Source organism: Mya arenaria, chromosome 12, assembly GCF_026914265.1.
Source record: "Mya arenaria isolate MELC-2E11 chromosome 12, ASM2691426v1".
NCBI lineage: Eukaryota > Metazoa > Mollusca > Bivalvia > Myida > Myidae > Mya > Mya arenaria.
This window is the reverse complement of record NC_069133.1, coordinates 52,399,049-52,423,882: the sequence shown is the minus strand read 5'-3', so window position 1 is coordinate 52,423,882 and position 24,834 is coordinate 52,399,049. Positions and strand designations below refer to the sequence as shown.

The 24,834-nt window shown below is 34.9% G+C and overlaps 1 protein-coding gene across 1 annotated transcript; it reads left to right on the top strand.

Moving 5' to 3' along the window:
- Positions 1-386: 386 nt before the first annotated feature.
- On the top strand, positions 387-23,179 carry LOC128210989 (cadherin EGF LAG seven-pass G-type receptor fmi-1-like). Its single transcript, XM_052915357.1, has 18 exons — positions 387-692; positions 3,163-3,258; positions 3,623-3,790; positions 4,911-4,980; positions 7,284-7,462; positions 8,466-8,633; positions 9,765-9,880; positions 13,560-13,728; positions 14,098-14,262; positions 14,677-14,817; positions 15,556-15,681; positions 16,868-17,050; positions 17,577-17,776; positions 18,470-19,133; positions 19,611-19,764; positions 21,119-21,251; positions 21,592-21,725; positions 23,053-23,179. Exons 1-18 carry the CDS (start codon positions 587-589, stop codon positions 23,087-23,089), a joined length of 3,009 nt encoding a protein of 1,002 aa, XP_052771317.1. The 5' UTR covers positions 387-586; the 3' UTR covers positions 23,090-23,179.
- The last annotated feature ends 1,655 nt before the right edge of the window (positions 23,180-24,834 follow it).

Here is a 24,834-nt window from a genome sequence, read left to right as displayed (position 1 = left end):
ATGTTATAAAAATGCTGGTACAATTGAGCCAAACTGAATCCTTCATGTTACCATGTGACATGCAGTTGTGTAGCAAGTCCCATCTCTGTTTAAAGTCTATATGGAGTAATGCCCCCTGGCAAATAGAAAACTACAAAGGTTTTTGTCTACAACCAAATTAATTAATTATATTTGAATCAAGTTTATTACATAGGCTTAAAATCCCAGTCAGTAAAATAACGAATGAAAAGTGAATTTTGGTGTCAAATAACACAAGACAAAAGTGGTTCAAATTATATTATGAAATTCAATGCTACTCACAAGAAGAAAATCATTACGCTGTATTGAACAATAACAATGGCACTTAATTGTCATTGGAAAATAGAATGCTAAGACATTTAATAAAAGTTTGTGTTTTTAAATGTTACTAATATTCTGTATTCCATACTGCATTTTAGCTATTTACTCTTCAGCTTTGTCATATAATCTTTCTTTTTTTCTGTTACTGATTATTTTGAAAGGGACATTTCTGATTCAACACATTTAATGGATACATTTTTGGAATGACAAGTTTATTTCAAGTTTGGTAAATTGAAGGACAATTATAATGAAAGCCATTAAAGAAGAAACAAGCAGTTGCACATGGATTAAGTGGTGGACGTTTGTATTTGCCTTGAGCATGGGCACAGCTGGGGCTGACCTCACACCATCAGGTTACAATGTTTGTTTGTTGCTTTTTCAATAAAATCTGTTTTTCTTTTATTTTTTATAGCCTCTTTGTAGTTTGAATGTAACTTGAATCATCAGACCTCCAGGGGGCATAATTATGAATAGTCTCAAGTCTGAGTTGAAATTCAAGTGGCAGAATTGTAAATTTAATTTCATTGCAACTAAAATTTCTTCTAGTTAAGTACTGGTAATGATATTAGCTGAATTTTAATACTTTTCAATGTTGTACAAAAATCTACATTTATCTTTATAAAGCGAATGAAATGAATAGGATTCTATATTATTTGATGATTATTTTCCAATTCTGAGTCTAGACTCGGACTTGAGACTGTTTGTATTCATTGGCCCAGGCCAAAGCTAAGAAACTTATTCAAGAAATTAATATGAAACCTGTACTAATAGTGTTCAATGACAGTGTACATAATACAGTGTAGCAAGACCCAGCACATTGATTGAAATATCTATCGAGTTAAATGCTCCTATTGACAAACAAAAATGGACAAGCATCAGTACCTGCTTAGTAAGGTATGTTTTATTTCTATTTATAATTTCTTCTTAATGAACAAACGGGATCATCCGTGAAATGGTCTTTGAAAGAAGTATCAGCTTCTTGCCCAAGTGATTATATTTATGTTTTTGATGACAACGGTTTTTTAAAATGTCTTCTGATGCTCATAATGTCAAAGGCAATGTTTTAACGCCAGATGCTATAATAAGCTACTAACTTTCCTAAAAAAATAGTACCGGTAGTATTTTCGCATTCTCTCTCACTACCATTTTCAAATAACTTTTTTTCTCAATTTTTACTGCAAAACAGGGATTTAGAATAGTAAGTTTTGGGTATTTAAAGAGCGGATTTTAATTTGATTTGCCTATTGATGATGCAAACTGTGTGTGTATGAATCCTTTGCCTTTGTATGATCCAACCCTTAGTAGTAAATTCCACGTTGATACGTTAAAAATATTACACTGATCGTTCAATGATGGTGGCACTGACAGCTGCCTTTGCTGAGTGAAGTCATTTGACAGCAGGCTATAGATGTTATACTTAAGTCGTAATTCACTTGGTGAGACGTAATTCACTTGGTGAATTTGGGCAGAGCAAAAGTCACAATCATTCAATGCTTCAAAAATAATAAAATGCTAAGCCCATGCAATTGCAAACAGTAGTGTAATTACCATTATATTTTTTAACATGTACTGTGTCTTATTTGAAAGTAATAAGAGATTGGTATACAGTAAAACTGCGATCGCTTGAGGACTCCGGGGTCCGTGCTGAAACTTCGAGGGAACCGATGTTTCGAACGACCCGTGTTTCAATTTTCCAGTCTGTTATGATATATCTTTCAGTGTACTCTTAAGTCTGAAGTCGTTAACCGCCTGTTTACTACGACACCGATTATGTGTGGAAATGGCTCATATTTTCAAATGCTGTCGAATACTAAATGAAAAAACAATTATAAATAAATAAATAGTTATGTTTATTATTACAAAAAGCATATTTTCTAAACAAGCAACATTTATATAATTATGACAGTACATATTATGGCCTTAGTCAGATTTAAGTTTTGCAAAATCAAGGATTGATGATGGGCACATCTTGTCTGTCTGGCGAAACTGTTAATTATCTTCTCAATTGCCCTTACCAACTTTTAGCAGTCATGCGTAAACAGTGATAAATGGGTTTTCACACCTTATGAAATTTCCTTTCAACTGTCATTCAACTTTAACATTTTAACAACTAGCTATTGTTTGTTCATTTTGAAACACCCGGTTGGGGGAAAAAGTATGAAATTATGACCTTGAGGGAGCCATAAGATTTTGAGCATGATTTAAGTGCGTTTGGGACCGGATGTTGTGCTCGCATACTCAAGTTTTTCTGTTTCGATGCAGCGTCAGTATATTTTATATGAAAATAGAACGAGCGCCACCCTCGAGGGACCACCAGTTCTCAAACGCCCGCCAGTTCTCGAACGACTGCCTGTTCGAAGGATCGCAGTTTTACTGTATATGGATTAATTTCTCAGAACTTTTTTTTGCATTATTCTGTCAATCAGTCTTCATTGACTTGGGCTAATTGACTAAGAATCCTTATTTTCTGTCATTTGTTTTGACCTGTATTCAACAGACACACTGTGGCACTACAGTAAAGTGTTTAATTGTTTATAATTTCATCCTCTCTCTCAATTACGGTCCAGTCTGCTTGACTTTTGAGATACCTTGATAGATGAACATCATTACTCCTGATTCCAATCCAACTAAGTGAAATATTTGCTGACAGCTTGATTTAATAAATTTAATTACCAGTAATATGTTATTATTTTAAAGCTATTAGTGAATGTATTTTGGATTGAAGCCCTTATGGTATAAAAATGTGACATGTATACTACATCATATCAAATCTTAAAAGTTAATACGAATTTATAAGCACAGTATTAAAATAATATGTTTCAGGAATTTCTGGTCTAGCTTGCACTGCAGCAGGAACTGTGGGAACTAAGAAAACGTTAGATGCAAGCAGTTATCCTAGTGGTCCAGATGACAATACTGGTATGTGTCTCGATCTAACCACAGGTAGTTCAGTCTGGGGTCTAAAATGATATTTTGTTTGCGATTTAGAACCCATACATCTGTGTGACAGCTCTTGTTAAAAAATAAAATAAATTATTATTGTATTTAGCTGCTTATAAGAGGTTTACATTTGATAAATTAATACATCCCCACCCTGTTCCTAAATAACTTGCCCAACATCTTTTATTTGGGCCTTGGCAGGAAGTGGTAACAGTTTGTGGTATTTGGTGATGAAATTCATATATAGCACCAATATCTTTTATTTGAAAAAAGTGAACCATACCATCTGCACACCCACCCAATACTTCCAGAAAATGCAGCTGTCTTAATTGCCTATTTGCAGGTTTTTCATATCTAGTAGAAGATCCCGTCTACACTTTCCCCTGCTGTGGTATTATTTCAAAATGGGAATTTATCGGGAATAAAACAGGAACCTTGCAGTTACATGTCTGGCGAAGAATGGATACAAGGACATATTTACTTATTGGAGAAAATTATTGCCCTGTCGAGGGTAAATATGACTTTTTTTACTTGCTGAAATATACAATAATTTATATGGTATCACAATTTTATGAATATGACGGTATTTTTGTACAGTTTGTCTACAATAATACAGTTTGATGACAATAATAAAGTTTGACTACAATGTCCTTCCAGTTACCCTTAAAATTATTCAAATACAGCAGAGTAATATGTGACTAAAAAAACATGAGAAATCTAGGCTGAGCTTAGTCTTTAAAGGGTCTTGTGACAGGTCACACAAAATCACAATCTTTAGAAGTCTTTGATGACAATTTGTGGAAAATCACAATCTTTAGAAATCTTTGACATTTCGCAGCAAATTCTGTGTAATCACCAACACTACTTGAGAAGTGTATCGGAGTGATTACCATCACTGTCAGGTCTCTGTGGATGCTTAGTGGTACAGTAACAACATTCTGATTGATTGTCAGAGATCATTAAACTCTTTTCCTGGTCAAAGACTTAATTGCCTAGTTAGATGTTTTGGACATCCTCCCAATCTGCTGTATTCTGATCAAGTGACCTAGTTTGAAATTTAAAACATTCATTATAGTTTGATATAAAAATAAGTTTATCAATATAGGTCTTAAAAAGCATGCCACAAGTCAGCCAACGCATGCCACAAGTCAGCCAAGGACCTTGTGAATTATAACAAAATCAGAACTAAATTAATTTATGCAGGCTGAACTTTCAGCCAAGAAAAATATTGCATGTGCCCTTGCAGTTCCAAAAATCTTGTGAACCTGCATGGAGTGCTGTGTGATTACCATCACTTATATTACGCCTCCAATATAAATGACGCAACGCCATTGGTCCAGGACTGGTCAGGCAGTGACCCCATATTTTTCCATATTGGGTCACCAAATTTATTTTGTACAAAAATGGCGTCAATTTTTCAATTCCAATGAATATTCTGATGAATACAATGTAAATAACACATTTAAACATGTAAACAGGTTGTTGACGTGATATATACGTTACAGGGTTACGGTATTAGGTGACCCTGTAACTTTTAATACATCAGAGGCCCATAAACTGTAAGTAAAGAAAATTCTCAGTGAAATTTCCATTCAAATCATGATATGCCATGACATTTTTTTAATTTTCAGTTGGTTTCAATAAATGCCTTATCACTAAATATGACAGAATATTGGTGAGGAAAGGGGATTTTATCGGATGGTAAGACAAACTTTTGAATAGATATGTAGATAATGTGTCTTTCTTAGCTGTCTAAGAAAGTTACGAGGTTAAGCCTTCGAGGGTGTCATTGGCATCAGCTTTACGGCCATTTTCATCATGCCAAAACTTAAAGTTGACCTTATTTTGTAAACTAGGAACCTGTTAAAAAATTATTACATGAAACATGGTCGTCATGGTTACAATAACTGTGTGAAACAAGTTGATGGTGATGATGCATAGCGTTTTTTTTCCGTCCATATTTTTCATTTACGAGTTCTATCCGGCACAGATGCAGATTCTATCCATAAAAATCGCAACATAGGTGAGTACATCTCAGCATTTTTTTGCCTTTTTACTCTCTTTTGGGGTTTTGGAAAATATCTTTATTTTAAAGAATGTTCATTGACTGTAAATTAATTGGTATTTAAGAGATGCCGTTTTACGATCGTATCAAATTAACCAATAAAAAATGAAGAAATTTCACATGAAAAATATAGACGACCAGCAGAAACTGTGTTTTTTGTTTCTATTTTTGAATTATCACTTATTCTAACATAATAATTATATAAATGCATGGCAGTTTTATACTAAGAACCATGCTTTAAGTTAATCTTAACTCAATGTATAATCATGTTTGAGGACTTACTTTCGTTTTATAACTTTCATATGTGAATAAGGGAATTAGGTATTTCCTTCATATTTATTCATACTGGACGATCTTATCATGTATCTCGAGAGTAACTAGTAATTAAAATGTCTGGGAGTGCCTTAAGCGATAATGATCCCTGCGTTTCCTCGTACCATGGGTTATTATTGCCCCCGATGTATTAACATAAAAAAATATTATTTTGCATATATTTAGCCATGATGAAAATGTTTGTTTTCGGTTAGCAGACCTACCCTCAAAAATTTGCGTCGAACCTAAAAATGTTTCAGCATCACTCATATGGTCAGTTTAGCAGTTAAAAGGAATTATGAAATTCAAATTACGAACTTATGTGTTACTAGAATTGATTTCATGATGACAGTTTTGTTATTTTTCATTCAGGACTTTGAAGACGAACATACTTTGGATAAGTAGTAATAATATAAGATATAATTTATATATTGGCGATTTGCATCATTAGAAATTATTCGGTGTTATATGTGTTGATTGAAATTTACTTCTTTTTAAATTTTTCATTCCGCGTGAAAACAAACATACAAAAACAGCATATCAAATCTTGGATAGCATACGGTGCAAGTGACAAAATATATCTGGTCCTAATTTCTATACAGCTGTTCATAATAGATAGAATCCAGAGCTTCGCTGATATGTCAAGCAGGGACTTCATTTCCATCCCTTTTTATCCCAAAGGTTATATACAAAAGCAGAAAATTAAATAATACCTTCTTTGAAAAGATAAATGTAATTATCAGGATGTAAATAGCTAAATAAATATTAAGGTTTCTTTTGCATGGTATTTGCTGTCAGAATTATTATGGCTGTTTTATTTTCATTCATTTAGATGAATAAAAAGATACGGGGCTTTCATTTTTTGTTTTGTTTTTGTCAATAGTTAATAAAGTCATTTCTAAGGTATCAAATCACATCATACTTACAGCACTTGCTGTATGTTAAACCGATTTATACTTCGGCATTCCATTTTTCAATGTAAACACGATGGATAAAGTCCGTATCGGTGCCGGATAGAACCCACAAATAATATGTATGAAAAGAAACCACTGCATCATCACCGTGAAGTCCTATCACTCAGGCTGAAGCAGTTTGTTATGTTATGCCTATCATTTGTGTTGGCAACTGCTAGGGGTGATCTTGTCCTAACTGAGATGTGAGTGATATCTAAATGGTGAGAGAATGCTCAGAAATGTTGGATACTTTTGTAAAATCAAGTGCCAGAAGGCACAAAAGGGTTTGGACAAACTTCACCACTTTTCTGCATTGCCCCTACTCATTGCTAATCAAAATAGTATAACTGTCTCATTTCAATGTACATTATTTCAACGATATGAGGATTTCTGCTTCAAAAATGTTGTGTTCAGTTTACAAATTTAAAACCAAGTAAAATATTCAATTAACTAGCAGCTCTTAACTGATGTTTAAATAATGATGTCGCAAATTTCTGGTTAAGGAAATTTTAAAACTTATAACTTAATTTGGCATAGTAAGTTCATGTTAATTAATTTCTGTCATAAAGGGGTCTTTGTATGTGCATTAATTAATAAAAAAGTGAATTGCTTTCAAAGTTCTGATACTCAAAACCCTACCAAAACGGTGTTGAATACTTGTCTTGTTTTTTCAGGCATAACCTCGGCATTGAGACCTTAGCGTATGATTCAGAACACTTTAACGGCACAGCTCTACACAACATGTTCAAGCGTGTTGACATAGGAGACAAGTTCCCGGGTGACGTTCATGACTGGAGTCAAACAGCCGCGTATAACGACAGAGACTACCCTATCCGAGCAACATATGAACGATGTAAATACTTGTGATTATTTTCTTTTGCTTTGTAATATGTAAGATTTTGTCTCTGGTATTAAGTTTAACTCACATGATATGTAAAACATTTTTATTTTGCCATTGAAACTATTGAAGATATTGACAACTAAGATAAGATTAGCATTGCACTGCTTAAAACAACTCAAAGTGTTTACAGTGTGTTTTCACACCCGTTTAATCCTTCTCGGAAAGTTCTATCAAGGATACTTATATTTGCTGAGCAGAAAATATGGAACACCTATTAAACATAAAACCTGGCATTATTATAGGCCCTACCAAACCCTGTCTATCACTACAGAGAGTTGAACCCTGTCTATCACTACAGAGAGTTGTCTGGTGATAAAGGCTGGTGGCTGCTTCTCAAAGAAGGCACAATTCTTCACCTCTCAAATCAATGTTCACCTGAGTTTAGCTGAATTTGATAGAAACACATGAGAGTCCTTCTTACTTTAGTAATTGAGCTGATTTAAAAAAAAATGCTTTTGAATAAATATATGAGGTGCAGTCATAACGTTCCCAGACCACCTCTGTACTAATGTCAGTTTTTGAAGTGGAAAAAATAAAAACTTAACATAGCAAATAAACTTAACTCACACCCTACTGATCACTTCATACAGAAATGACTTACTGCAAACGTTCACTTTCAAACTGAAAACATTATCTATGTCAACTACCAAATTGAGATGATCAGTTCGGATTTTTTTGACTCCCTATAGAATAAGTAAACCAATAAATAAAAGGACCTGCATGTCTGAAGTATTGCACATGTTTTTTACCGTTCCTTTAAGACTTGTATGTTATGACCTGAATTAGAATAGTGCTTTCCAGGGGGCAGCAAAGGGCAGCAGGGAATAAAAGTTGTTTATTCTAAGCCAGGCTGGAAAGCTTAAACAGCTTAGCAACACACACATGGCTGGTTTCTAGCAGGCTGGTTTCTAACAATAAAAGTCAGGCAACCTAACAATTCCTTGTTAAATTTCAGCTGTACCTCCATCAATTTCCTTGAATGATATGTCAGTCCCAGACTACTTAGTTCGTGGCAGGACGGTTGGCCGTATAACATACCAGGATACAGATTACATGGACAATAGCTCCCTCGTTGTTGTAGCAAAGTCTTCATCGCCTTTCTACACCACTGATCTTCCTTCAGGTATATATACTACTTTGTTATAAAGTCATAGTTTTATTGATAACAGTTTGTATTCTTACCTGACTTATAATAAATTAACCGTCAAAAGTTTGATAGCAGGTCAAATTTTCTTCAAGTTATTTTGATTTTTTCCCCTCACTTTTGTATGTTGCTGAATCTTTTACCAAGTTTTCTAAACTCTGAAAAAACATGTTCTTAAAGTCAAAACGATAAAAGTAAGAGATAATGCATTGAAAACCGAAGGGACAAGCTTAACAACCAACAACCCGCTATTATCACTTAATGATCTCATGCCAAACCGACATTTATCTGCTGTATTTTTAATTGTTGATTTATAGTTTTTGAAGTGGAATTGACTTTAAAAAGTACATTATAAATCTATAAAATGTATTTCAATATCTTATTATGCAACTCTCCCAATTGTATAATTATATTTATTTCCTAGAAAGTTACAAATTAATGTACTGTCATATTGTCATATCATGTAGACATTAGATAATTATGATATTTGATATTTCTGTGACTTATTGGAACTTGCTTTTCTAACGCCTTCAAATATAAACATATCTCTGTTATGTAATTAATTATATTTTATAGAACTTCCTAGAAAAAAGTATATAAATGACCTAGACATGAGATACAGATGACATTTACGTACGGCTTTCTTCTCATGCCAGACCATATCATATTTCATTACTAGCAAACCAGTTCATTTAAACTGTGATTACATAAACTTATGTTCATTGACAAAACAATATGACATCTACATGACCTTTTCAGGTATATCTCTTCCTTTCACACCAATGTGATCAAATGAATGGTGATATTATATACAGAAAATGTATAAGAGTGAAAGAGATCTAGGGGCTATTTTAATAATGTTCTATGTCAATTTTAGCCGTAATTTGTAATAATCTTAGTGTCATATTTTGTTATTTAACATTTTTGGAAATATTTCAGTGATTTGAACTTAATAGCCAGTATTAGAAAAAAAAACGCAAATTTGAGTAAATAAAAACAATGAATGTGTTGTCAATATGGATGTTTAAACAGATTCTAAAGGATTAAAGTTATGACTAATATTCTTTATTGAAACAGCCTGAACATCGGTGTCAAACTCTCCTTTTCCAGGTTATGTGACTGCCAGCAATCAGTATGAGCCAAGAGACTTTGACCTCTCATATTACCTGTATGACCTTTGTTACTCTAATGTATCTGGAAGTGCCAAGGTCACTGTACAGCGCACGGTCAGTGGGGTCATTTTTAGCTTGTCTGGTGGAGGTATTGTAAGAATGTCGAACAGTCATTGTCATTTGCATTAATTTGTTAAGCTACACAAATAACTTTTGCCATAACTCCACAACAATATTCAGATATTCACATGAACCTAGTTTAAACATAGCCAAGGACAATGCCCGTGCATGTAGTAAGCAGGGCTGCTTAAAACTGACAATTTGCTGGTCTGGTGTGATTTTGACCAAGCCAGACCGATTTCAGTTTCAAAAAGTGTAAAAAAAATTGGTCCAAAATTTCTCATTTTTAGCTCCACTGGCCGAAGGCCATGGAGCTTATGTCGTCACAGATTGTCCGTCGTGAGTGCGTGCGTGCGTGCGTGCGTGCGTAAACTTTTACTTTAAACGACATCTCCTCTGAAACTGATAAGCGGATTTTGACAAAACTTCACAGGAATGTTCCTTTGGTGGTCCTTTACCAAAATTGCTCAAATGGTTCTGGTCCATTGCACAATATGGCCGCCAGAGCTAAAAATAGCAAAATCTTTAAACGACATCTCCTCTGAAACGGTTCGGCAGATTTTGATGAAACTTGACAGTAATGTTCCTTGGGTGGTCCTTTATTAAAATTGCTCAAATGGTTCTGGTCCATTGCACAATATGGCCGCCACAGCTAAAAATAGCAAAATCTTTAAACAACATCTCCTCTGAAACGGATAGGCAGATTTTGATGAAACTTGACAGAATTGTTCCTTGGGTGGTCCTTAACCAAAATTGCTCAAATGGTTCCGGTCCGCTGTACAACATGGCTGCCAGGGCAAAAAAATAGAAAAACCTTTAAAGAACATCTTCTCAGAAACCGATGATCAGATTTTGATGAAACTTAACAGAAATGTTCCTTGGATGGTCCTTTATCAAATTTGCTTCAATGGTTTCGGTCCACTGCACAAGATGGCCCCCAGAGGTAAAAATAGAAAAACCTTTAAACGACTTCTCCTCAGAAACCGATGATCGTATTGCAATGAAACTTGACAGAAATGTTACTTGGGTAGTCCTTAACCAAAATAGCCCAAACAGTTCTGGTCTGCTGCACAACATGGGCACCAGAGCTAAGAATAGAAAAAAAACGTTAAACTACATCTTCTCAGAAACCGATTATCAGATTTTGATGAAACTTTACATAAATGTTCATCGGGATGCCCTTTAACCAAAATTGCCCAAATGGTTCCGGTCCGCTGCACAACATGGCTGCGAGAGTTAAAAATAGAAAGACCTTTAAGGACTTCTCGTCCGCAGTCTTCACGAAAAACATTTTAACCTACTAGCCAGTTGGACTAGCATAATGGCATATTTTACTAGTCCGAATGACAATCTAGTTGTCCGACTATTTTGCCACATTATAAAACTGTATGCTTGAGGTAAATACCTATTTCAATTGAGCAGCTTGCAGTTTGAGTAAACATTTCTTTATTATGATGCTCATGCAGTGATAGGGAGTGACATCCTTCTGTTGGGAATAGTGCTCCTTGTTTTTCAGAACCTATGGGTACTATGTAAAAACAAAAGGCATCTTGCTTGAATAGACTGTAATAATATCAACATGGTTAGAAAAGAAATGCCATGCTTTAATAGCTTTGATTACATTTTACTACTGAATTACCTCCCTTTAATAGAAAAAAAAATAATGTCTTAATTTTTCACGTATAGCATCTTTAAATAATTTTTAAACAATAATAATTTATGAGTAAACATATAAGCATAAAGTTCTCACAAAAAGATCAATTTAAAAACCTTACATTTATACATAGGAAAGTATATATAGACTGAACATTAATTTTCGTTTAAGTGACATTCTGAAAGTTTATGAAACAGCTATTTTTAGTAACTTAAATGGCCGAAAAGTGTAAGTGAAACACCAAGTCGATTCTATCTCGTCAGTTCTTGTTCAGGTTAGATATTTGCTTCATAATCTATTCAGATTAAATGTTAACCGATGATCAGATTTTGATGAAACTTGACAGAAATGTTCCTTGGGTGGTCATTAACCAAAATTTGTTAAATGGTTCCAGTCCACTGCACACCATGGCTGCCAGAGCTAAAAAATAAAAAAAACTTTATACGACTTGTCGTCGAAACCGATGACCTTTTTTCGATAAAACTTGACAGAAATGTTTGTTTGGTGCTCCTTTACTCAAATTGCCCAAATCATTTCGGTCCACTGCACAACATGGCAGCCAGAGCTATTAAAGTAAACAATTTTTTTAAATAACTTCTCCTCAAAAATTGATGATTGTATTTCTATGAAACTTGACGAAAATGTTCGTTAGGTGGTCTTTGCTTGAACGTTTTGGCCAGTGGAGCACAGTAAAAATTGTAGTACACAAACATTCTTTGGTCATTCACACATTCAAAATTACCCCCATTAAAAGTGTCCTAGTTAATACCATCGGACCGATGCGACCAGTTGCTTTTTCCGCTACGCTGAACACTCACTTGCAATCAGTCCAAACACGTGTATTGGTAGGTCGCAGAAGACACAATTAAACAAATTATGTGTTAATTATGTGCTTGCAGCTATCCTGATTAAGTGTCAAAACCGGTCCATATTTTCACATGGCAATATGCTACTAGTTAGGCCCATAACTCTTGAATAACTGTCAAATAATGCCCCTTTAGCAACAGGATCAGCTTAACACCCGTGCTAAGTTATTTTTTGTTTTTGTTTTCTTCTTTTACCTTTTGTTCAATTTATGCATTGTAAATGTTACAAATATCTTACTTCATGTAATGTATTTTTTTTATTATGAATTATATTTGCTTGTACAACAATGATCTGGTAATGCTGAAGCCTAATAAATGTTCACTAATGTAAAGGTAAATTTACACATTACACATACAAGGAAGTTAAGTTAATTATTTGAATAAATTCGATATTACATTTTTTAACCAGGCATTTAACCACTTGCCTTGAGACAACTGACAGTACAGAGTTATTAAAGAGTATTTAATTGTAGCATGTGCATTTCATTGGATACGTTGTCTCCCCTGCCTCATGCATATTCATATAAAATAGATTTTGTCAGTCAATTTTCCCACGGTATGTATCAGTGAGTGTATACCACGTGATAAATTGCATCATAAATGCTACGTCTGAAGGCAATATTTTGATGTGAAAAAAGACTTTAAACAAAGATAACTTCACTATTTCTTCACCATTTTGAATTAAACATAGCGCAGTCTACGCCGCTAACAGAGCCCCTCCTTTGGTCTTTCACCAGAGTTTGATTGAGAGTTTAGTTTCTTTAAACACTTCGACAAACCTTTTCACAATACGGCCGTCTGACGGAGCACTGTCAAAACATGATTCGGAAACAGGTTTGTCGAAGTGTTTGATGAAAGTAATGACTTTATCAAATTTCGGTAATAATACAAATTCGGGGCTCTTTAAGAGGCATAGACTGCCCTTTGTTTCATTTAAAATGGTGTTGGATAAGAAAAGTTATCTTTGATTTAAGTCTTCATTTTAAGCAAAATGTTGCCTTCTGACGTAGCATATATGACGTAATTTATCACGTGGTATACACACACTGTGTATGAAGTGTAAAAGAAGTAATGTGGTTGCAGATGATGAAGATCCAAAAGCCACTACACATTTTCTAGGCTGTAACAATTTGTTATGTCTGATTTCCCACAGGCCATAGTGATAGACAACCTAGATGCGACATTTGTCCTGCACAAGACCCGTACACTTCAGGAGAGGCTTCACACCATCACATGCACAGATCCAATAGACCAGTGGTACTGTTACCCTAATGGATGGACTGATTCCTGGCCTTTCATGCTTAAAGCGGAAACCTTAACATGTGGGATTGTTTTTTTTATACTCAAATAAGTTTTCCTGTTGAGAATAAAGTATAGAAATAAGATTAATCCTCAACTATATTTCTTAAAAAATACTCAACCCCATGATAGGTTATTAAGTAAAAGATTTTCTTACACGTCAGTTTAACAAAAACTATTAAAAGTATGTAGGGTATTAGCACAATCTATAAATAGAATGATAACAATACCTTGAGCGCTAGTTTTCAGATCAGTGCAACTAAATGAAAATTACACAACTGTGGACACAAATAAAAATTCATGTTTCATTACAGAAATATCTAGCACGATTGTATATATATATAATCTGAGTGTTTCAGGCAGCCTGAAAATGACTTGCTTTCTGTATTCAGCATATGGGTTTTACGTGACGGAATACCCTAATTTTACCGAAACAACGTACAACCTGGAAATAACCTGCAAGGCGAACACTTTAGATACAACACCAGATGAACAGACTGGAACTATTGTCGTCACCATTACTGATAACTTGCCTCCATCCATCACAAATCTTGATGGTAAGAGTATTACTAGCTTTATATAGTTTTGAAACTTATATTTCAGAGTATTTATGTAATCATTTTTCAAGTGTTAAAATTTTCATATAAGGAACTATTTTTGTGTCCTGAGTACTTATGACCTAAACACTTTGTTCTTTAACTGTGAACATAAAAAAACAAAGGTTTGAAATAAAACTGCTATTTTCAATGAAATAGTGTAGGGCCAGGGTGCTAGGGGTGTTTGGTATGCATCCTATGGAAATATATTTTTCGGATATAATAGTTTCGATCTTATGTGTGAAATCTGCAGACCAGGTTTTATAGTGCCAACATGGAGCTACAGGAGTGGTGGTGACATTTCATCTGACTGACACACTTCCCCCTTTGAATTATTACATTTCCTCTCACTTTCACATTTCCTCTCACTTTCAGCCTATGTGCTAGTTGATGCCTCTACAGCCATCAAGGGTAATACAGTGTTCACAGTGAATGCCACTGACCCGGAGAGTGATGTCGTGACCTTTGGCCCTACTGACCCCTGTATACCTGACGGCACATTCCTTATGACTAAAAGTAAGCATTAATAGGGGTGACCTGAAGGAAGGCTGTGTCTATAGGGATACATGTTTTAAATTTCCAAATGATATGTGTCTATGGATAGATTTTTAGATTATAAGACAAGTTAATACTTATCCACATTTCTTTCACATTTTCATACATCCAGTTTATGCAGATATTGTACACTGCTTTAAGAAAGCAGCTATGATAAACATATTAGCAAACTATTGTATCAAAAACTAGTCAAGTCAGATACATCAACAAAATGAATGCTAAGATGAATTGTCTGTTAAGCCTAATGAAGGTTTTAAGCAACCAGCCCCTCATGGCTTAAGTGAGTAAGTGCCATTGCTTTTGAGCAAGTCTTGGGATGGGCGCAAGTGAGGGTCTTTTGTTGTTTGTCAACCAGTGGACAATTGGGTTTTCTCTGGGTACCCTGGTTTCTACTATAGGTCGCAGTGACGGCCAGAAATAGTGAAAACAACAGTTCATATTTCAGTATTTTTTTTTGTTTTATGTAATGTTATAAACATAACATGTGTATTACAAAAATTGTCACCATCTCTAATCAAATTTTTTGTTCATCATCTTTTTGCCACCTAAGGCCCTTCCCCTCCCTACCCTCCCCTTCCCAGTACTAGACCACATCCTCATGTGGCAATGCCAGTGGGGTAAATAAAATATTGTAGTAGATTAGTTAATTTTAAAAAAGATGAGCTTAAACAAAACAACTATTTATTTGAACATTTTCAGACGGGAACATCCAGCTGAACAAGTTTCTCACCCTGACACCAGACTACCAGTTTGATTGTAAAATAGAAGCAACAGACGAACACTCCAACACAGATGGCCCATACAATCTTCACATTTCCATATCAAGTATGCTGTCATTAATTTCAAGGCCTCAGAGCCAGATTGACACATCTCCTTCTATTCTTATATGGCGTTGCAATCATCTTCTATTGCTTATATTTGCTAAATTGATTGTTAAATTTGACAAGGGAAGTTTGATTCCATTGGGAAAAGCATGATTCAGCATTAATTATGCCCCCTTTTGAAAAAAGTGGGGTATATTGTTTTGCACATGTCGGTCGGTCGGTCGGTCTGTCTGTCGGTCGGTCGGAATACCAAATGGTTTCCGATCAATAACTTGAGAACGCTTTGACCGAGGGACCTCATACTTGGTATGTGTATTGGTCATCACCAGCAGATGAACCCTATTGATTTTGAGGTCAGTGGGTCAAAGGTCAAGGTCAGTGTGACCTTTACATGAAAAACGGTTTCCGATCAATAACTTGAGAACGCTTTGACCCAGGGACCTCATACTTGGTAGGTGTATTGGTCATGACCAGCAGATGAACCCTATTGATTTTGAGGTCAGTGGGTCAAAGGTCAAGGTCAGTGTGACCTTAACATGAAAAACGGTTTCCGATCAATAACTTGAGAACGCTTTGACCCAGGGACCTCATACTAGGTAGGCTTATTGGTCATGACCAGCAGATGAACCCTATTGATTTTGAGGTCAGTGGGTCAAAGGTCAAGGTCAGTGTGACTGTAAGCTGAAAAAAGGTTTTCTGATTGTCCATATTTTATTTAAGTGTCCAAATCCTACTAACAATTTGGCTCCCAAGGGGGCATAAATGTTTCACTAACATCTCTTGTTTGCATAGTTGTAATATCTGTCAAGTTATACAGTTTTATAGTTATAACACTATCTTCACAGCATTACTGAGAGATTATAAAGATGCAGACTGATTTAGATATTTACATACATTATCTGTCACTAGTAGTGAATCACTAGCCATTTTTGCTCAAATAATGTTTTAGTTTACTGTTTTGCTTGACATGTCTAAAGAAAATCTAAACAATCAGTTTGAATGAATTGTTTCTTAAACTACAGAAATAAACAATACTATTAGGGTAATGATAAAGAACTCACCTTTGTCTGGTTTTCAGCCAGTAAGTAACAATTCAAACATGTTGACAGACAGGCTGCTAAGATGTGATTTCTTACACAAGACCTATTGACGGTATATTCATGTAAAATAATGTGCATCTTTTACAGACATCAACCATCAGGTGACTATACAGAACATGCCAGCGTCAGGCCTGCAGCTACTAGAAAACATGCCGATTGGAACGCTACTGTGGACTTTTATGTACCATGATGTGGACTCAGATATGAAGTCCTGGTCCATACAGTACAGCCATGATGAGGCCAGCAGATATTTCAACCTCGACCCAAATAGTCAGTTATTATGATTTTTGTTTATTTTTGCTCCCAAAGTTTGGCATAAAGTCATTACTATTACTTCTTCCTGTTATATGACCATTTTTAAAAAAATAAGTTAAAATGTTATCAAAAGTTATTTAAAAGTATGAATTTAAGTGTTTTCCCAATAAATTCCTGTTCAATGAAAACTTAAATTTACTATTACTATTCTGACATAAACAGATGAAGGGAATGTGTTAAATTTGACCGCAGGAACTGAGATATGACTTCGATATAGCAAATATTTGACCAAAAAAAAGGCATTTGAGAAATTGTTTTATATAGTAAGAGAAAGAATAGATTCGGGACCGGAAAAAAATAATTGATATAACCAGAAAAAAGAGTTTGATTTAACAGCTTTTGACTGTATTCATAATTCAATTAAATGATTTTTTTTTACTTTTTTACAGAACTTTCAACGTACATGCTACAAAGTTTCATTTCAATAAGTTCTGTTTACGTATAATGAGTATAACAATGAACTTCTTCCCCTCTTACCTAGCCGGTGAGCTCACCCTAGCCCACTCTGTGATGGACTTTGAAACAATCAGTCCAACCACCCGCACAACATACACGCTAAACATCACAGTGGGCGACATCAAGAGTATTGGTCAGGCAACCCTGGAGGTCACCCCATACAATGTGAATGAGGCACCGTGGTTTATGGAGACTTATTACACAATTGAGATGGATGAGGAAGATGTAAGTTTCTAAGGTTCATTTTTCTATATTTATGGATGATAAATAATCATCACTCTTGAAGGTCCAATTTGACATGTGTGCGATCATTAGAACCATGTTAAATAATTGCAGTCACACACTTTTAAAAAGCTTATTTATTATAAATGTATACAAAAAGTCATGTGTGATTTTGATGTGCATGTTTATAAATGACTGTGTTACTGGTATTGACATTTACTCTGAGCAGGCTTTCAATTAATCCTGGGCTGTTAGCTCTCGATTACTGTAAGAACAATCCTATGCAACGGTAAAATACAACTGCGCTCCTCGTACCTTATTATAGCTAGAATGCTTAGAGTGCTATTTTGATTCAATTTGATTGTTGCTCATAAAATTTGCATCTAGAATGTAAAATATATAACCCACGGTTGTTTTCTATATATGATTGTATATGGGTCTTTTTTCACTAGTTTAGGTTAAAGTTGCTCTTGTAGGGGGTGATATAATTCAAAACTGGCTTCCGCCCCGGGGTTATATATTTAAATGGAATAGCCCTTAACTTATTCTATTTTTTTTAGCGTTTTTGAACTTTCCGTTGCTTACTTGAAGTGTGCTCTTATGTGGAATACTTCTTCCATTTGAATAAATGTTCGTATTATGTTGTTGATTTCTGATGATTTTCAGATACTTAAGTACAGATAATGTATATTTTAGGATGGATATATAGTGTCAGATGGTTCAATCTTCCTGAACAGTTTTGTGGATGAGGATTTGAACTCCAATTTAAACACATACGAGGCACATGAGTTTTACCTGGATTGTGATAACACAACCAATACACAGAGATTCCTCATAAACAAAGATACAGCAGCAATCACCTTACAAGGTGATTACGACCTTGATGCTACCGGTACACCAGATGAGGTCTCCTGCACTGTTACTGTACAAGACAAATACGGCTTGTCCGACACCACTAAACTTTATATCCACGTAAAAAATGTTAACGAACATGCTCCGGAATTTACACATCTCAACTACACATGGTATTTAGCAACTAATTCTCTTGTTGGAACATTTCTTGGTACGGTTTCTGCAGTGGATTTTGATTGTGATTGCGATGACGATGCAAAAATAACTTATACAGTAGATCAGAGCCTGATTATTGCTGAAACAGACATAACAAACCCATTACTGGCAGTGAACAATGATGGATCTGTTTACACAATATCCAAAGTTCCAGCACGTGATGCACAGTACACATTAGGGCCTGTATGCATTGAAGCATCTAATAATAATGGAAAGACTGGTAACACCACGGTGATGATATTTGTGCCTGGGTCAACTACAACATCCACCACCACTACTGACAGAAACCTGGGTATAATTACTTATTGAAGTGCCTAACATTGAAAGGGGGGACCTTTTTACATGGGAAAACCCTGAAACCTCTCCTTTTGGTGAGCAGTCAATATTTCAGGATGTTGTATTGAACTGCATGATGTCGCTGCTCTTCAAGTTCATATGTTGTGTACACAATATTCTAAAACATGACTAATTAACCCGTTAAATCTATTGTTTTCAAACTTTACAGAGAACAAGCGATACTCATAAGTGTAAGAAATTCAGGTTTTCAAGCCCCAAGATTTCTATGTAATTGTGTGCAATACCAAAATAAATGTACCTGAGTCTGACTCTATACATCTCATAGAGATTCTGAAACTTCTTATAGCCTGAAAACAAGTTTGATAAGTGTTTTTCTACTAGAATGTGTGAATTTTTGATAACTTAAAGGGAGCGAGGTTACTGCCACTATCTATTGATTTTGCAACGTGAATGTCATACTCTACATTTCCAGATTTTACAGAGGACAAATGGCACACTTACTGGCTGATAGCGTCAGGAGCGGGTATCTTTGTAATTCTTCTGTCCCTTACCCTGGTTATTGCTCGTATATGCCGCCTTCACAATGTGTGGCCTTGGTGTTATGCCTGGTGTTGTCAGCCGAGTCCGTAAGTTGACATTCAGTGTTTATTGTGAAGGTCAGAGGAAGTATATTTATATTCTGAGAATCCTCGATTAGTGTTATGTAGGTATATAGCAATATTATGAAGTTCTAATGACTTTTTAATACCAACTATTTGATGGGTATATGATTTATAAATTAACTGAAAGTCAATTAAAACTCACCACAAAATGATTTATTTTCATATTGTAGTTTAAAAAAGCATTTTTGATAGAGTCAGATGTATACCCCGTAAATCTTACACATAACTAATGAACGTTTTGTGTAAGTGCACCTCAAAGTCAAAAACGTCACATCAGAAGCAAATCATAATAATTAATCATAATTAGGAATTTAGTGCTCTACATAGGAATAATGACAATATTCCGGGTCGGATATAAAAGATTATTGTGGAGAGACAATAAGTGGGCTTTCAAAATTATGACAACTAAATGCCTTGATCCTCTCAAAGAATGAAAGTTGGCAGAGTATTTTCCATCCTTGAACAAATGTTTGTAACTTTTATTTTTTGAATCTACAGCTCTCATAAACTTTAAATTGGTGATAGAAATGATTTACTGTGGGGATTTCATTAAATAATAGACCTTACCGTAACTTAACTCATTTAGCCAATATACTAACATGAAAAACTTGACCATGAACATTTACCATTAAAATATTAAGTGGTGTGTTTTCATTGACATCACTCCATCAGTATTGATTTGTGCCACTTCCAAGAAAAAAGTTATTCTTTCTTTATTTAAATTTGCTTTAGGGAATGAAGTTATTACCAAACAAATAACAGGTAATCAAAATTACCACAAAATCAAATAATGTAAGCTTAAACAGATAATTAAGTATTAACGTTTTTGTTTGCTTGTCCTTTTTTATCCTCCGCCTTGAAAAGGCGAGGGGATATAGTAATGGTAGGCGCGATTCCGTGTATGTGTGTGCGTCCGTCCGGCCCACATTCATTTCTCTCTTACATTTCTCATGCGATTTCTACCAAACTTTCACAGATTGATGATCATAAAGTGAAGCAGCGCATATTGTCGGGCTTTCCTGATTTGACCATTTTTGAAAGAGTTATTGCCCTTTGCTTATTTAACATTTAAAATTGGTTTCTTCCCAACTCCTCTTACGTTTATGACTATAAAGTGATGCAGCGCATATTGTCAGGCTTTTGCAATTTGACCTTTTTTGAAAGAGTTATTGCCCTTTCTTAATTTTACGCATTTCTTATGTTCCTGAGAAACTACCGTACCCTTACCATTGATTGGCTTTCGTTACAAAAAATGCCCCATGAGGCGGGGGATATAGCTGTCTGTGACCACTCTTGTTCAACTTGTGTTTATTTTCAGAGAGAGGCCTCGAGGTTTTGGAGACAAGGGCTATGACCTAGCAAGCTTCGGTCACCGGCACATGTACATGGACGAGCGTGGTGATATAGATGGCTGGGAACCACGTAGTAAACAGGGAATGACCAGAAAAACTGTAAGTTTTAAGTTATTCTTACATTGGCTTTTAATGGTATATAACACTGATTATGACACAAGTGATGACAACATTGTAGCTACCCATCCTTCATGTTGGCCATATCAGGACCTTATTATGTACGGTAAACCAGAGTACAAGGAAGAAACCTTAATGTTCTTCATTTCCCGGGAGTTGAACCAGGGTGATTTACTTTTAATCTATATGGATTATGTAAGTTTTTCCTCATATTGAGATTTAAAATAGACATTTGATATAATAATAATTTATAACAAAACGGACTAGTCATGTATAAATTTAGAAATTCAAATAAGTTTAAATCCATTAATAAATCTTTCAGACTGGACAAGATGACCCTTTAGCCAAGCTCCATGGGAACAAAGAGTTGCCAAGAAAGAAGGCTGTCCATGAGATGTTTCGAATACATAACCAGCCGGGATATCTAAACCCCCACTCTAATACCCGGAGCACTGGGTAAGCAGGAAGGTGTTCAGGATCATTATGTAAATGATATACGTGTACGTTTATTTGTTACATATGTGCTGTCCATCCCTTGAAGTATCCACCAATATTTGTGCTTATAAACACCTTCTCAAAACTTTCTGAACAACCCTTGTAATGTATATTATTTATATAGAATTGTGTTCTTTAAGTTTGCGCAACACAAGTTTTGTCATCAAATGTTTTTTGGGATTTTCTTCATTCATGATGCATAATATCTACACCTCAACTCCCATTCCTTAGATTATAAAACAGCCTTTCAGCAATTGCTAATATTTCTGATGAATGCAACATCTTCGCACATGTTCGAATCACCAATATTTATATAATTTGAAACTTGTTTATCTTGTTATTGTTTGTATTGTGTCAGCTGGCCATGAATAACTTTAATAACATGTTGAAAAGTGTGACTTGTTGTATGTATCGTTGTCAGTAGAATTTCAATCTTAGGTTGAAAAGAGATTGAACGTATCAATTGTAATGAATTTTTCCAGGGTTTTCATGACTTCATATGATAAACTGTTTCTGGTAACAGTCCAGTAGTTCAATTTATAGAATAAGTGAGAAAGAATATCTGTGAGGTTTTCTTAAATAAAATGAAGTATTTTTTAACTATTCTGGAAAGAAATAATGAACTATTGGTGTTAATATAAGAAATGAAATGCGTGATTGATGTCATTATCGGGGAAATGAACATAGTTTGGCGGGTTAAGGTATGGAAGAGCCCAAGGACACCACACACTTCACCCAGCCCAACTGCATTAATTCCACGATCATGACAGCAATTATGCAATTTGTTTCTTATTCATACATATTTAAAGCAGTAAATTTCTGTGTTAAACATGCCCCAAAATTTATAACATTTTCTTGTCACTTTTCTACATTTCTTTATATTTTCTGTTATGTTTACAATAATATTTATCCTATGTGTATTGTCTATATTTAATTATTTACCTTTCTCTTATCTTTTTATTGAGAAAAACTGACATTCAGTCAGCATTACATTATGTGTCCAGTCAGTAAACGATGTTTCAAATATTCACAATTCCTTTTTAATATCACCTGAAATATTGTCAGTCTTAAATTAAAAACAATAAAGACTGATGAAAATCCTAAATATGAGAATTGATTCCTGTTTTTCGTGCTTCAGGCATAATTAAGCCTGATTTTGCAAATTCCAGAAGAAGGAATATTTATTTATTCATGAATTTGCAAAATCATGCCTTCAAATTGCATGCAGGCATGAAAAATAGAAATCAATTCTGTTTAGGAATCAAACAATTTCTTTATTTCATTTCAGGAGTACCTGGAAGAAAGACTCCAAGCCACTGGTGTAATAACAATGACGTGCACCATTTTGTTTGCTTTTTTTCATTTTAAATACTTTTCCAGAATGTAATCCGATACACCAGTAAAACTGACTGTTGTGTGTTGTTTTGTGATTTATTTTATTTATCAGAACTACAGGGAATGGTGTTTTCTCTCCCTTGTAGTTCTCTATCCCTTGTTTATCACTACATAAGGAGCATTGGATGGACTGGAAGCAGACGCACTGCCATATCCCACACCAATACAAGTACAGAAGAATTTATAAAGCAGGGAAAGTCAGATGTATTTGCTAAAGACAATAAAAGGAATAAAAAATAACAAAAGGCAATAATTGTTAAAATACTGAAACTAGAGTTATGGTTCTTGTTCACTGCACTCCTCCTCAATAAGATCAATCTGTGTAGTCCATACCTTACGGACTTTTGGATTTATATATGGTACTGACAAAATCAAATATAAAATGAACAAAGGGCAATAACTTTCAATATACCAAAGACAGTAATTGATCGGAAACTTTTTTAGCTGAAAGTCACCACAGCCTTGAACATTGACCCACTGATCTAAGAAGCAATATGGTTCATATACTAATCATGACCAACCTGTCTACTTATTTTCAGCTACCCTGGGTTCTTCCATTTTAATCAGAAACAGATTTTCAGCTCAAGGTCACCATGACCTTGACCTTTGATCCACTGACCTAAAAGAAAAATCCACTGGTCATGACCAATCTTTCTACTATTTTTGAGGTCCGTAGGCCCTTGTAATCTTCAGTTAATGAAACAGATTTTCAGTTCAATGTCACCATGACCTTGAAATAAACCCTCTGACCTAAAAAATGAATAGACTTTATTTACTGGCCATGGCCAACCTTCCTACAAGGAATGAGGGCCCTTGGCCCAAGCATTATTCAGTTATTGATGGAAACAAATTTTCAGCACAGCACAACCTTGACATTTGACCCACAGACTGCAAAATCAATAGGGTACGTCTGCTGGTCATGACCAACCGTTAAAGTTTGTGGTCCCTGAGCTATCGATCGGAAACGGATTTTCATGTCAATGACACCATGACATTGAAGTGTGGTAACATGCAAAACCGTAACCAGAATTTCTAAGTTGAATAATTAAGGGCCATCATTGGCAAAACACAGTAATCTAACTTGATTTTTCAAGTAGGTTGGGTGGTTGAAAACCATTGTAAACAGTCTCAATGCAATACATCAAGTAGTTGCTGAGATATTTACCTATGGGTGCTTACATGCAAAACCTTAATCAGAATTTCTATGTTGAATAATAACGGGCAATTATTTGCATTATAAATATGCATGATAGAGTTATCTCACTTGATTAATTAAGTATGTTGGATAGTTCGGAACACATGCCTTAAGTTTCAATGCAGTACATTTTGTATTTGCTGAGATATTGACTTAAATATGGTTACATGCAAAACCTCAACCAGAATTTCCAAATTCAATAATAAAGGGCCATTATTAGCATTACATGCAAAAAAGAACTATCTAACTTGGTTATACAATTAAGTTCAATGGTTGAGTAGTGTAACATGATGTATAGCCTCAAAACAATACATCAGCTATTTGCTGAGATATTAACCTATGAGTGCTTACATGCAAAACCTTAACCAAGGTGTGACGCCGACACTTGGGTGAGTAGTATAGCTCTCCTTATTCTTCAAATAGTCGCGCTAAAAATAGCACCTAAAATGTGCATTTGGTTTTACAATGGGAAACAGCCAT

Excerpts from the sequence above, each read along its gene's own strand:
- LOC128210989 (XM_052915357.1), top strand. The coding sequence starts at position 587 with ATGAAAGCCATTAAAGAAGAAACAAGCAGTTGCACATGGATTAAGTGG. Across the intron at positions 3,259-3,622 it reads TGGTCCAGATGACAATACTG|GTTTTTCATATCTAGTAGAA; the intron begins GTATGTGTCTCG and ends GCCTATTTGCAG. Across the intron at positions 17,777-18,469 it reads TTGAGATGGATGAGGAAGAT|GATGGATATATAGTGTCAGA; the intron begins GTAAGTTTCTAA and ends TGTATATTTTAG.